A 15,133-nucleotide genomic window follows, 5' to 3' on the forward strand; every position below is an offset into this window, starting at 1 on the left:
AGCATGGACAGTCAGGAGCTGGCTATATGGGAAAGTAGCCAAGACATGAAAATAATTATTAAAAGGTATATTTGCTATTTCATACAAAGCAAATGACGGCGATGAGAGAAGAGCTACCACACGATTCATACGGATGCATGCAGCTGAGCAAACGATTATCTCACGAGCTGACGTACAGTGGAAACGCTACCGTAATTCAGTTTGCTCTCATTTTCATTATGCGCTACTCAAAAGCAAATGGCAATCGATAAATATAATTTAAAAGGTTTCCTAGGATTTAAGTTTGAAGAAGTCAGCCAGTCAGTAACCCATCCCGGGATGGTGTGCTAAGCACCACAGTGGGGCGATGTGGACAACATGAAATAAATCAGACAGAGCTGCCCTCCAGCTGATACTAATGGGGAAAAGACAGAACACAAACATAACTGAAGCTTGGTGGGGGGAAAAAATCATTAACAGCAGCCAACTAGACTTTAGCTGCTTTTCTCCTTTGCAAAAAAATGTTAAAAGTGCTACACAGTCCGAAACAAGGTATATTTTATGAGTTTTGCCTAAACCTACCTCTAAGGGTTGTCAAGACCACAGTAGCATCTCACAGAAAAATTCTAAGTTATATGACTATTATTATAAACCACTTACTTAACAAAAGTTAAAATTATTCAAATTTCCATTGTTTTCATGCATACTACCATGCAAATTATATTTGCCACCAATTCTGCAAAGTAGTCAATTATTGTACATACTCTCAGTAAGAAATGTTTTCAAAGAAAAAATATATAGATGATATATAAATAGCAATGTGCTCATCAGTTACTGTACTCGTAGATAATTAAAATGTTCTTATTATTATTCTTAATAAAACATAAAGTAGAAATATCACATTTTTGTTACAAACTAAGAATCATTCACCTCAATTCTCTTAAAGTATGATAATTAAAAAAAAAAAATCTATCTAGCTTCCTCTCTTACTTCGATCAGATTGAGAAATTAGGTTTTCTTTGCACTTATGCTCTTATTCCAGAATCTGCATCCAGAAAGGCCTAGCATCTAGGATGAGCAAGGCTACACAAACTACATTGTGGAGCAGTCTCCTCACCCACGTGAGGTGACAGAGCGCTTCCAAGGCACCAGGACATTAAATGGCAGAAGGGTCTACAAATACCGTCATTAGCAAGAGTCATGGAAGGGATTTCCCTAGAATAGGATTTTGAATAATGATAAAATGATCCGTGGCACTTCTACTTTGCAATGGCAGATGTGGCTTGGTGGGGGACGGTGTCATCACTAGTCTTAAATGAAAAAGCTTCATTATCTTACTTCATCATGCGCCTTGCAGGTACTCCACTGAAAAAAAGACAAAACAGGAGGCAAAAAATTCAAGCCTCAAGGTAAGCCATTTCAATGTTAAGTATTCACCTTTTTTACTAGCAGATCATAAAACCAGCTAGTTTTATGCAATAATTTATTTCATTTTTTGGCCTCGGAAACTCAAAGCTGTTACCCCAACCCCCAAGAAGCCAGAGGAAGATAACATATAGTAAAACGACAGCAAATTACACAAATCTAAAACACACCTACACTATATTATAATAATATGTCAGCAGATAACATAAAAATGATCTCTTTATAGAATATATGGTCTTTAACTGAAGAACTCCAAAGATGATAAATACTTACGTCTTGATGTTCTCATGATACACCTTGGTGTCTGATGGCTGGTTATAGAGTGGCTATAAAATAAATCAAATATTTACATATAAAATGTTGTACACACGTCTATGAAAATACAAAGAAACAATTTATATTTTCACCTAATCCTAGGTGAAGCACTCATGCATCTACACGACACATGCCCTACTAAAACCTCCAGACTTTCCAGTCCCCGATCAATTCTCTTCACCCTATCTCCTATTAATGGCACTGCTGTAAAAATGTTTATAAATCCACTGTAGCCCATAGGAAATACATTTATTCAGATTTTTTAATCTCTAAGGCAAAGAAGAACACATGGTCCAAAGGGCTTCCTATTTCTGTTCTCACTCCTTCTTCCTGCTTTTACCTGGTGTGATTAAATGGCTCCTCAGGAAAAAAAAAAAAAAAAATTAAAGCCCAGGATAATACTTCTGCAAAGGTAACCAAGTTTGTATGGCATTATTTTCAACATACTGCCCAGCCACATCACCCTCATTCCAAAGTAGACAGACTGTATTCCATCTTATCCCATAAGAAAAATTTTTCTTTTCTGTAAGAAAAATTATTACGAAAACAGCACTTGATGTTAAAAAAGAAATTTCTTGGGGTGCCTGGAGGGCTCAGTCGGTTAGGCGTCTGACATTGGCTCAGGTCATAATCTTGAGGTTCTTGAGTTCGAGCCCCACATCGGGCTCTGTGCTGACAGCCCAGAGCCTGGAGCCTACTTCAGATTCTGTGTCTCCCTCTCTGCCCCTCCCCCAGTCATTCTCATTCTCTCTCTCTCTCTCTCAAAAATAAACAAACATAAAAAGAAAAAGAAATTTCTTACTTACCAGTTCCACTTTTGGGCCAAGACCTTCAAATATTTTATGAGCTTCTTCTGCTTTTTTCTACAGATAAAGACATCATTATATTGTACAATTAAAAATTATATTACCTAAGTGCAAAACCACTACCAATTTAATATTTACCCAAAGACTACTCTAGAGTTGAACGTATCTGTATTCCCAAATATTCTTGTCACATGAATGGCTGAAATATCCTCTTTTATTTTCACAGCTTCCTCACAAAACTCAGTCAATGCTTCACTTTTGTACTGAAATAACACCTAAAGACTTGTTAAGTTCTTAACAGTGAGCAGATCTCAAGATTCTAGGGAGAAGGAACACAGATCCACTATTAGAAATGAGTCCCTCAACACTTTTGACTCATACTGTCGTTAATAAAAATTTCAAAACATAAAATACCATAAAGTCACCAGTCCTTAGTGGCGTAAGTCAAATTGAGCTCTTGGAAGAAAACCTTATAATGACCTTATATTCTAGTTACAAGAAAACCTTGGTAATCACTGAACAGAGGAAACAACTAGTTTGAATTACTCAAATGTTCAGTAGTAAATAAGGCTGATTTATATATTTTTTGAATTGTTACTTTTTACAGTCCATTTTCAAAAGTAAACTGATCTAGACGGATGTGCCATCTAACAGACATCCTCCTTGAATGGACAAATGAAATATAACAAATTTGATGCTGACGATGTTTGAGCTGGAACTGCGGGCCTACCGAACGCGTCCGTGGTTCTCCAACCCGTCACCGCCACCACAGCCTGGCTGCCGCGAGGGCTCCCCGCCGGCTGCGCAGGCCCCACCGCAGCGCATTTGCTGCTGGGAGACCCTCCGTGGCTTCTGACGGGGCACACAAATGGGAATGGGTACTCATATTCCCCAAGTAGAAAGATGTTCCCTTAAAACAAATATTCTCCTTTTCATCTCATTTATCAATCAGAATCAAATATTTATTTCATATATATTACGGGAAAAGAACTAGTGCAGGAAGCACACAACAGTAGTAATGCACTTTCCAAACTCCAGGAAACCGAAAAGGTTATTAAGATGAAACATAAATCTGGGGCGCCTGGGTGGCTTAGTCGGTTAAGCGTCCGACTTTCGCTTAGGTCATGATCTCCCGGTTCGTGGGTTCGAGCCCCGCGTCGGGCTCTGTGCTGACTGCCAGCTCAGAGCCTGGAGCCTGTTTCAGTCTGTGACCCCCTCTCTCTCTGACCCTCCCCTGCTCACGCTGTCTCTCTCTATCTCTCCTAGAAATAAATAAAACATTAAAAAAAAAAAAAAAAAAGATTCTCTTTAAAATAAAAAAAAAGATGAAACATAAATCTATCAAAAATGTCGACTATAAAACGACAAAACTCCATTAAATTTGCTTAGCAAATAGATCCTATTTCTATAGGCAGTTTTAAGGCAAGATTGGTCAATCTTGGCACTATGAACATTTTGGGTCAGATACGTGCTCTGGGGACTGTCTCTATGCATTCTGGGATATTTAGCAGTATCCCACTAGATGCCAGTAGCACTCTGTCTATCCTCCAAGGTGTAACAACCGGAACAGCCTCCAGCTGAGAACAAATCACTGTTCTAAGGTAACTGTCAAACTAACTCCAGAAGTCAAAATGTAATTATCACGAAATTCAAATTTTTTAGCTTCAGGCATATATTAACTAGCATGCAAATAACATCATCATAGATGATGAACTTGGAAATTTAGTTGTGCCCGCAACTAACTTTCTCCAGACCCAACACTCACCAGTTTGTAAATTTGCTTTTTAAGTTTATTTATTAATTTATTTTTAGTAATCTCTATATCTGAAGTGGGGTTCAAACTCACAACCCCAAGATCAAGAGCCACATGCTCTACTGACTGAGCCAGCCAGGAGCCCCTTAACTTCGCTTTCTCAAGGCACTCTGTGTTAGAGAATACACCAAGAACAGGCAGGCTGAGTGGAACCGTACACAAACACCACTGAGACAAGGCAGTAAAATTATATTCTGGCAAATACTAGTATCCTATTACGTAAAGGCACTTACCTTTCCAGAGCTAATTTTAAAAGCTGGTATTTAGGATGTTTGCAGGACCCAAGGCTTAAGTTTTGCAAAGTTTTATTAAATATTTGACTTCATGTTGGTTTAGTTGCTAAGAACATATTAACCTAACAAGCTTGGCAGACAAACATTTTAATTTAAAGCCCTCACATTTCCATATTGTCATTTTTAGTCTAAGTCTATAGACAGAAGTACTTAATTCCTCAAACACGTTGATTCGTTCTATGTGCCAGGTGCTTGCTAGATACCAAGAAAACAACAAAAAGGTCCTGAAAGCTTCATAGGGAAAATGCTACTTGACCAGGGTCTCGAAGTCCAGGAACAATCAGACAAGAAAGACAGGACACAGGATCCGATGCCTTGAAGGCAGGCGCAAGGCCCTGGGATAAAGGTACTAACAACTGGAAGGGGACTTTCAAACCTATTGTGATAGGACAGCTTTAAGAAACGAGGCCCGGGCCAACAGCCAGGCAGGCAGGCATGTTGGCACCGATAAAAAGGTTGGGCTATTCTGCAGAAAGTGGGAAATAATCAAAAGGTTTTATTTGGGGACTCACGTAACTGGACTTCAAATATGAAGGACTGGTTAGAAAGAAAAACGACTGAAGGAAGGAAAACTCACTATTTATGTAAGTGATGAGGGCTCAAATAAGCTACTGCCAAAGGAGGAAGGGAGAAGCTCTGACGAGCGAGAGCACTATTCAGGAGTGGGAAGGACGCTCCGCGTTAGTTAACTAAACCTACAGCGTGCCCCAGAGAGGGCAACAGACTTCCGGGGACCCAGGCCTAGGTGACTAGCGGCTGCTGGCACATACTTTCTACCTTCGATCCTTTTCTTTCATCTGTTGTCACTTTAACTTGCAAATCATGCAATCAAAATATAAAACAAGCTGTTTTTGAAAACTGCACTCCAGGCACACCTTTTTCTATATGTATTATCATTCTGAAATTAGAGCATTTATAAATATTTTTGGATCCTACAACTGGGGAGAGTAACAGCAAATTGAACGGTTAAAAACAGTCCAGAAGAGTCTATTTAGAGACTAAATAAATCTCAGTCTAAAGTTTAAATATGATGCAAGACAGTTTTTCTCTCAGGAAACCAACTTTCAAATTAAACAGCCACTTTTGGGTAGTTTTCTTCCTCCCACTTTTTTTCATTTTTTTAATGTTTATTTAAATCTGAGAGAGAAACAGAGTGCGAGCAAGGGAGAGGCAGAGAGAGGGGGGGAAACACAGAATCTGAAGCAGGCTCCAGGCTCTGAGCTGTCAGCACAGAGCCCAATGCGGGGCTTGAAACCACGAACCCTGAGATCATGACCTGAGCCCGAGTCGGACCCTTAACTGACTGAGCCACCCAGGTGCCCCCTTCCCACTAACTTTCTAAAGAAACCGAAGAGGCCTAATACAAGACAACGGCCCCCATCTCTTAAGCCAACTGGGCTGAATTCCCAAGCAGTGTAGACTGCTGCCACAAAAGGAACAAGAGAGAAATGTCCGCTTGCCCTCGGCCATCTCTCCTTCCCTCTGGTATCAAAGGAGCTTAGGTCATTCATTAAAGAAAACTAAAAAGGCCGCGAAGGCCTTACACAAGGCAGCACGGTGAGGCAGCAGTGAGGAAGCCCGGGCTCCGGGCCCAGCCACGCTCTCGTGGCTTCCCCTCCAAATCCACCACCGCTGCAGACTAGTAGCAGGGCAATCAGAAACAAGAGACTTGTAAAAAGAGGATTTCCACAGTTACCTATCAATGAAATAGAACCTTCACTGCAAATCTAACACTAAGATCTCAAGTCTGGTAGTTCTTAGAATTCTTCACAGAATCTGAACACACGGGTGCTATAGGGCAAAGAAGAGGTCTGAAAGTTTCCAGCTTTGTTGCTGGGCATCAAGAAATATCTACTGCACTAAGTAATGAAAGCGTGTGTGTGTGTGTGTGTGTGTGTGTTTACGTACACATATATATACTTGAGCACAAGGTACACTCCCCATCAGATCTTGTTCAATCATATTCGGTGCTCACAGCTTAGGCAACCAGAGAATGCACTACTAATGACAAGGCTAAGTAAGAAACTCCATCAATTAATAAATATCCTTGAATCCAATTTCTTTGAAAACTGACTCACACTAAGAAGTCAACATTTTATTTTCCAAGATTCTTTTCCATTGTTGGCTCTGATCCCCACTTACTTTATCTCTGAGGTCAGAAACTGGCCGTGATGCCCATCAGCCCACAGGTGTTTTATTGTCCTACAGAGTATTTTTTTTAAAGGAGGAGATTCCACATAAAACTCCATGTTCTCTGCTTTCTTTAAACAAGGGCGCACCTGTCAACCTTGGGCCACATCTTGCTTGACCAGAGTCACTGCCCCTTTAGGCAACACAGGAGGCTGCCCTTATCACTCACTCTACTTACTGCCATTCATCCTCTTTGGACAGATACTCAAACAGCTCTTCAAGGAGACTGCTCTGTCCGTTCAATAAACTGGACTCATTCTGAACCCAGCCAAGAAAATAATATAAATTGCCCTGTTTTTACCTGCCTGTGACACTTAACCATCATCCCAAGCATTAGATATCTGATGACTTTCAGGTTCCCATCTAATATTCACACATACGTGTTTATCTAGGTCTAAGATCATTCTTATAAATGTTTATGTAACAATTCACAGGTGCCCTTAAGGCCAATCTCCTTTAGAACCTGGGCTATTATAAAGGTACAGGCTACCTGTATAAAACATACTGATCATGATCACTCCACTCACTACAAAATCAACTGAAACAACAATCTCAACTTCAACCTCGTGATCGTCTTTAGCTTACAAGTTGATTCTCTCCCGTAGTACTTGAATCATATTCCTTTTTAGACTGGGAACTTCTGGAAGCCCAGTGTTAAGCAGCTGTACTGGAAAGTTTGCTTTATATTAAGGTGAAATCAATTTCCATTTAACTGCTAGTTTTCTGGGCTGGATTCCAGCCACAAACTAACTTCAACATCACAAAATTACTCATAGAATTGAGGCCTGGCTTTCCTAAATCAATGAACGCTTTTAATTATGAATATGAAAGAAGACATTTTTTTTTTTAAATAGCAAACAAAGTCTACCTATAAGTCAATGGCCTCACGCTTTATAACTAAGACTCAAACTACAGCCCAGCTGTCAATTCCAAAGCTGATAATGCACATTATTTCCATATCCAATGGCCCGTCTCTAATGGGATGGTGTCAGTAGTTGGCATCAAATGTCCCTTACAGAGTGAAAACCGACAGAATAATGCCTTGTTTTGCATTATGCGCTACAAACTTGCTTGCCAATTTTGTAAGGTAGGAGAGAGACTTAGTTGGTAAAATTATATTCCCATTAATATTTATGCAATATAATATATAAATTATATATTTTATATACAAAATTTATATATAAAGATTAATTTATGACACAGCTATCAACTGATCTGTAAGGAAAAAACATCAAGCTTTAGTCAAAGTTTAAGAACATTAAAAATTACAACAGAAATCAGGTTTTAATCCAATTAACATTACCACAGAACACAAGGATAATTTTACAAGACAGAGTCAAGCACTTTTAAAGGCCTGTGTGCCGTAAGAAAAGGCATGAGCTTACCCGATTCTCGTCATAAATAATTTGGACAATACTGCGGTGTTTCTGCTCCACAGGAGGAGGGGACACGGGCTTCTCAGGCTCGGGAGGCTTAGCTGCTTCTTCTTCGAGCTGTTGCTAAGAGACCCAGAAAGAAAGAATCAGGCATCTGATGCACGTCACCCCTACCAGTAATTAATCGCCAGAGATAACACACGCTACTGAGCAATGTTTTGCTAATTCTATAGGGTAATCTCTTAATCTACTAGGGTCTAATGGACCCAAGAGTTCTAACAAATCCAATCAGATTTATTTTGACTGAGAACTATGTAACATAATCATTAGACAGAGAAATCCTTTTATATTTGAATTCTGATAAATTTAAAGCAAAACAAGAGAAACTCAACCTATGAAGCCACCCCAGATACTTCCATCACAATGAGCTTCTGTAGCACAGGCAAAAACACGTTTGTATGTCATAGGTCCACATATGTGCTGAGGTCTGATCAGAAGATAGTGCAGCACAGCACTTACAGATAATCCTCAACTCAGAACAGCACCATGCTCAGCCCCCCCGCCAGCCTGTATGTTTTGCAGCCAAGAGGCGCTGGCAAAACTACAAGTTTGGATACAATTACAAAACAGCAAGCTATCTGCATTACGCTGCCTGGGTTTGAGCCTTCAGGTCACTCTTTACGAGCAATGTGACCCTAGGATCCTTTCTAGGTCTTATTTCAATCCTGAACAAGTATATAAACCACTCATACATAAGCAGAAACACTAATCCTATCTATCACATAGACTTTGGAGAAGATTAAATAACTCAATATAGCGCATCACAACTATAAAGAGTCAGTAAACATTACCAACTATTATTACTCAAGCAAGCAGAGACTTTGGTCAGTTCACTGCTTTTTATCTTTCAACACTTAAGCCAGAGCCTGATACATAGTAAATGCTCGAGAAATAGTCCTGTGAATATAAGTTTCTAAGACTGAGAATCAAGACACCTAATCAAATAGGTCAGATCACACCCAACCTAAGGATAAAATTCCTCCAAGAGACAAGCTTCAATGACCACTTCCACCTTAGAATTCAAAGTGCTTTGGCAAGCGGCTATCTGTATACGCTAAAGACAGATATTTGGAGTTGTGAAATTATTTTTATGGGGTTGAGTTCTTCAACCATTCTCTTAGCTTTGCTCAGAAGCCTTCCTTGAGGGTCCCTGTTAAGTAGGTATGGAGAAAGGCATAAACCAACTTCCAGAAATTGCATTTTGTTCTTAGAACTGAAGTAGTCCTGGGATAAAACCATTGTAACAGAAAGACTAAAAACAAATGAAACAAAAAATTCAAACAAACTTTTCCTCATTTAATTTGTTCTTTTACATGAAGTTTACAATAATTTTGCAAATTTAAAATATTTAGTTGGAATTTTTGAATTGTATAGAACATATACAATTATGTGTTAATGATATTAACACTATAAGTTAACATTTATGAATACTATGTTTCTATGCATCTATGGTAGGTTTCTTTATTTACTCAAGTTGTTTATATTTCTCAGTAAAATGTATAGTTCCTGTACATCTCATAATGGTCATGCAATATATTTTGTTATTTTTAATTATTATAATCGGTTACACATCATTGAGCATTTACTATATGCCACATATTAAACAATATATTCATCATCACAACCATCACATAAGGTAGCTAGTGTTATTAGCTATATTATTGCCATTTTACAAGTGAAGAAACTAAAGACGAGACCAGATCAGACCAACTCGCAGAATCAGACCCACTAAGAGTTAAAAGAACCGTCAGACATATTATTATAAATTTAATAGGACTCAATAAATAAGCCTGCTCAACATTTTAAAGAAAGGTAATCTTTTTTCCATGAGATTTAAAAATTAGCCTAAGAGAAATTCCAGCAATAAAAACATCAGTGAAACTAAATATATATTTGACAGATTAGATATAACTGAAAAGAGAAATGCAAACTACAAAACAGAAATGAAGAAACCGCCCACAGTAAAGCCCAAAGCAACAACCAACTGGGAAAGAAAAAAACAATAAAAAGACATGGAAGACAAGAGGGTAAGATGTTATATCTAACAGGAATCTGAGAAGAGAACAAAGAAACTATAGGAAACAATTTTGTTAAAAAAAAAAAAAGATTATGAATTAGAATCTTCCAGAACAGATTAAAAACTAACACATTCAAGAAGCCCAGTAAATCTTCAGCTGGACAGTAGGTTAAGCATCTGGCTCTTGATTTCAGCTCAGGTCATGATCTCACAGTTGGTCATCAAATCTAGCCCTGTGTACGGCTCCCCGCTGGGCATGGAGCCTGCTTAATATTCTCTCCCCCCCACCTCTCTCACCCCCCCTTCTCAAAAAGTAAATAAATAAATAAAAATAAAAGCAAAAACCCACTCCTAATACATCATAGTAAAAACAACAGCAAACAAAGATACTGACGGCAGCCAGAGAAAAAATTCAGACCATCCACAAAAGAATAAAACTTAGACTGAGGGCCAATGTCTTAGAGTGGAAGCCAGAAGACAGAGTGGTGGTACCAAAGAATCATATGCCAAATAAAAATATCTTTCAATAAACAGGCATAAATAAAAGACATTTAAGTCTCAACAACTAAATACTGAATTTGCCAACTGATGGATCCTCACTAAAGGAAATTCTACAGGATGTTCTTTAAGCAGAAACATATACCCCCAAATGGAAGATCTCTCTGGCAAGGAGGAATGCTGAGCAAATAAGATGACAGATATGTGGGTAAACCTAAATGAACACTGACTGTATAAAATAATGTCTTCAGTGGTTGAAATAAAACAAGAAAAAACTAGGGAAAAAATGGCAAAAGTACCATAAAAGTTGTGAGAAAACAGAAAGAAATCAAGAAGTTTTATGCCCTCTTACTTCTCAAGAGTATGATTAGGATACCAATTTAATTTTAGGCTTCAAGTTGAAAGGGCTGATAAATTTAAGGGGAACCATTATAAACAAGAAAATAGCGTATCAAATCCAAACTAGTGGAATAGAAGAAAATGTAGTCAGACAAATAATCAATCCAATATAAGGTTTGGAAAAAACAAAAATACCATAAAAAAGGAAAGGGCAACCATTAATAAAAACAACTGAGATACTGCCAATCATTATAATCAGGTTAAAAGAACTAAATTATCCTGCGGAAAGACAGGTTGTCAGATTGGATAGAAACCAAACTTTAGGTATATACCTATATAAGAGCTATATCTTAAATGTAAAAGCACAGAAAGTAAAGGGAAGAAAAAAGATAAACTATCAACCAAAAGAATGCTGATCTAATTATGTCAGTATCAGGCAGAACAAATTTTCCAGTAAAAAGCATTACAAGAGATAGAATGTCATTGCCTTATAATAAAAGGTTTCACTGACCAGGAAAGTAACAACTATGAACTTGAATAAACCTAAAATAAAAGGCTGAAAATACACAGGATAAAAACTGAGAACTGGGCGGGGAGGGGGGCACCTGAATGGCTCAGTGGTTAAGTGTTCAGCTCTTGATTTCAGCTCAGGTCATGATCTCTGTTTCTGAGTTCGAGCCCCACACTGGCTTTGCGCTGATGGTGCAGAGCCTGCTTGAGGTTCTCCCTCTTTCTCTGACCCCCCCCCAGTCGCACTCTCTCTGCCTGTGTAAGAATAATAAACTTTAGGGGTGCCCGGGTGGCTCAGTCAGTTAAGTGTCTGACTTTGGCTCAGGTCATGAGCTCATGGTTCGTGGGTTTGAGCCCCGCGTCGGGCTCTGTGCTGACAGCTCAGAGCCTGGAGCCTGCTTCGGATTCTGTGTCTCCCTCTCTCTCTGACCCTCCCCTGCTCACGCTGTCTCTCTCTCTCAGAAATAAATTTAAAAAAAATTAAAAAGCCCAAAAGAATTTACAAATGAGAAATTAGCAATAAAAGGATAATTTAGGGAGACTCCTGGTCTATAAAAAATGTCAAATGTAACAAAAAATATAATTTTTAAAAAGACATTATTTTTTTTTTAATTTTTTTTAATGTTTTTATTTATTTCTAGGAGAGAGAAAGAGAGACAGCGTGAGCAGGGGAGGGTCAGAGAGAGAGGGAGTCACAGACTGAAACAGGCTCCAGGCTCTGACCTGGCAGTCAGCCCAGAGCCCGAGACGCGGGGCTCGAACCCACGAACTGCGAGATCATGACCTAAGCGAAAGTCGGACGCTTAACCGACTAAGCCACCCAGGCGCCCCTAAAAAGACATTATTAATAAGAGCATCAAAAATATAAAGTGCCTATTGTTTTTAAATAAAAGGCATAGAGATTATTTATGGACAGAGGGTAATAAAACATGAAAGACCTCCTAAATAAATGGATACACCATATTCATGGATGGAAGACTCAATGACATAAAGAATTCATCCTTCCCAAATTGATCTCTGTACTCCATATGATTCCAATGAAAATTCCAGAAAGATGTTTTAGAGAATCTAAAAGTTACATGAGATTTTAAAAAATTTTAAATAGCTAAAACATGCCTTTAGAAGTGGGGCTTACCTCACTGGAAAAAAAGAATTATTATAAAGCTCTAGTTATTAGGAGAATATATACTGTATTTCTGCATGAATACCACAAAAGGGCAATAAATAAGAATTTTCAAAGCCCAGAAATCAACACATCTATAGACGCAAACTTGAATTATAATAGAGCTAAAATTGTAGAACAGTTGGGAAAGGATGAACTTTGCAATTAATTATCCATAGGTAGCAGAATGAATGTGACCCACACCTTGAGACAGATATTAAAAACTCAATTTCTGGTGAATTCAGAATAATGTAAAATGCAAAACTATGAAGATTTTAAAAAGACAAATAGTCAACTGTTTTCAGGATTCCAGGAAAGTCTCCTATAAAATCTAAACAAATTCTGTTCACCAAAAAACATCATTAGGTTCAAAGACCTATATATCACAGTTAAAACAATAAAATTTACAGAGGAAAAAAAGGCATAAACCCTCACGGGACCTTAGATTATGCAGCAGTTTCTTAGACAGGACACCAAAATCTCAGGTAATGAAAGAAAAAATAAATTGGGCTTCATCACAATTAAAAACGTTTGGCCCTGGTGTTGACTCAGTCCTACACGGCTGTTCCCTGGAACAGGAATCATTTCTCTCCAGTCGCCCTCTTCTGCACACAAGAGTCCCACCCCACAGAAGATTCAGTGGGCACAGACACGAACCCCGTGAGGCCCCAGAAATATCTTTTCAGTTCTGAGGCCAGAGAAGGCCAAAGATTATCACTTTAAAATGGATAATGATGAAAATGAGCACCAGCTACCTTTAAGAATGGTCAGTTTGGGAGCTGATGCAAAAGATGAATTGCACGTTGTTGAGGGAGAGGCAATTATGAAGGCAATCCAATTAAAGTAACACTGCAACTTTGAAAACATCTGTACAGCCAATAGTTTCCCTTGGGGGCTTTGAAATAACACCACCTGTGATCTAAATGTGGTTCAGGGCCTGTGCATGTGGACAGCACCTCGTAGCTCTGGAGGAAGACCAAGGAGATGAAAGTGTGAAATCCCTAAGTCTATCTGGAAAGTGATCTACCCCTGTAAGTCACAGCAAGTTTCCACCAAAAAAAAGTGAAGCTGGCAGATGAGGATGAGGAAGCTGAGGAAAAAGCGCCAGCAAAGAAATCTATACTCAATACTCTAGCCTACAAGGCTCAAAAACATCAAACCAGGATGGAAAAGACTCAAAACCATTAATACCAAGATCAAAAGGTCACGAATCCAAAAAAAAAAAAAAAAAAGAGGGAAAAAGTCTTAAAACAGCAAAAGGATCTATTTCTGTAGAAGGCATTAAAGCAAAAATGCAAGCAAGTCTAGAAAAAGCTTGCTGAATGGTCTTGGTAAATTAAGCCCAAAGATGGGGAGAGGAAAAAGAGAGACAAATATAGTCTCTACTGAGAATCAACAATCTAGACGAAAGTTTTCTATTTTAATTTCAATCCCTGTTCCCAGTTTGCCACCCACCCACACCCCCCTTCCATGCTGGAAGCTATCTCCCTCCTGATTTCCCAAAGCACCACCTTATTCTTTGCTTTCTGGGACTTGTGCATTTGACTCGGCTCTTTGACCATGTTTTATTCACCTTTTGTATCTCTCTAGCTGCTCAATTAAATACTTAAATGAGCCAAGTAAGAGGGGGGTAAAAAACCTTTTTTAAAGCAAAGGATACTATGAGGAAAGTGAAAAGACAACTCACAGAACGAGAGAAAATATCTGCAAAATCACATTATCTGAGTATCCCCGATACATAAAGAACTCTTATAACTCAACCATAAAAAGATAACCCCACTACAAAATGGGGGAAGAATCTGGATATTTCTCTAAAGAAAATATACAAAAGGCCAACGAGCACATGAAGGACATCTGCCATTAATCATTAAGAAAATTAAAACACTTGAGAGAGAGAGAGACAGCGTGAGGAGGGGGAGGGTCAGAGAGAGAGAGGGAGACACAGAATCCGAAGCAGGCTCCAGGCTCTGAGCCAGCTGTCAGCACAGAGCCTGACGCGGGGCTCGAACCCATGAACTGTGAGCTCATGACCTGAGCCAAAGTCGGACGCTTAACCAACTGAGCCACCCAGGCACCCAATCATTAAAGAAATTAAAATCAAAACCATAACACTTACTGGGATGACTATTTAAAAAAAAAAAAAAAAAAGTGTTGCCACTTAAGTAGAGCGAGTGGAGCCCTCCCTCATGTACTGCTGGTGGGGATGTAAAATGGTGCAGCCCACTTTGGAAAACATTCTCGCAGTTCCTCAAAAATTCAAACACAGATTTACCAAAGGACCTAGCAATTTCACTCTGGGTATATACCCAAGAGAACGGAAAGAGACATGTCCACACAAAAACTTGCACAC

General features: G+C 38.8%; 1 protein-coding gene and 1 pseudogene across 14 annotated transcripts in view; one reads left to right on the plus strand and one right to left on the minus strand.

Annotated features, from left to right (window-relative positions):
* The window catches only part of NCOR1 (nuclear receptor corepressor 1), a 158,206-nt gene that overhangs the window by 93,333 nt on the left and 49,740 nt on the right, over positions 1 to 15,133 (minus strand). For 9 of the 14 annotated variants that reach the window (XM_039227329.1, XM_039227327.1, XM_039227331.1 and 6 more), the window contains exons 6-9: positions 8,207 to 8,320; positions 2,526 to 2,582; positions 1,678 to 1,730; positions 1,318 to 1,344 (exon numbers count right to left, since the gene is read on the minus strand). In XM_039227329.1, the coding sequence (XP_039083260.1) occupies positions 1,318 to 1,344; positions 1,678 to 1,730; positions 2,526 to 2,582; positions 8,207 to 8,320 (251 nt within the window). The remainder of the gene's footprint in view (positions 1 to 1,317; positions 1,345 to 1,677; positions 1,731 to 2,525; positions 2,583 to 8,206; positions 8,321 to 15,133) is intronic. The other 5 variants (XM_039227337.1, XM_039227336.1, XM_039227339.1 and 2 more) reach the window with 1 other exon arrangement.
* On the plus strand, positions 13,232 to 14,105 carry LOC120228743 (annotated as a pseudogene).

Source organism: Hyaena hyaena, unplaced genomic scaffold, assembly GCF_003009895.1.
Source record: "Hyaena hyaena isolate Hyena2069 unplaced genomic scaffold, ASM300989v1 scaffold_27, whole genome shotgun sequence".
NCBI classification, from domain to species: domain Eukaryota; kingdom Metazoa; phylum Chordata; class Mammalia; order Carnivora; family Hyaenidae; genus Hyaena; species Hyaena hyaena.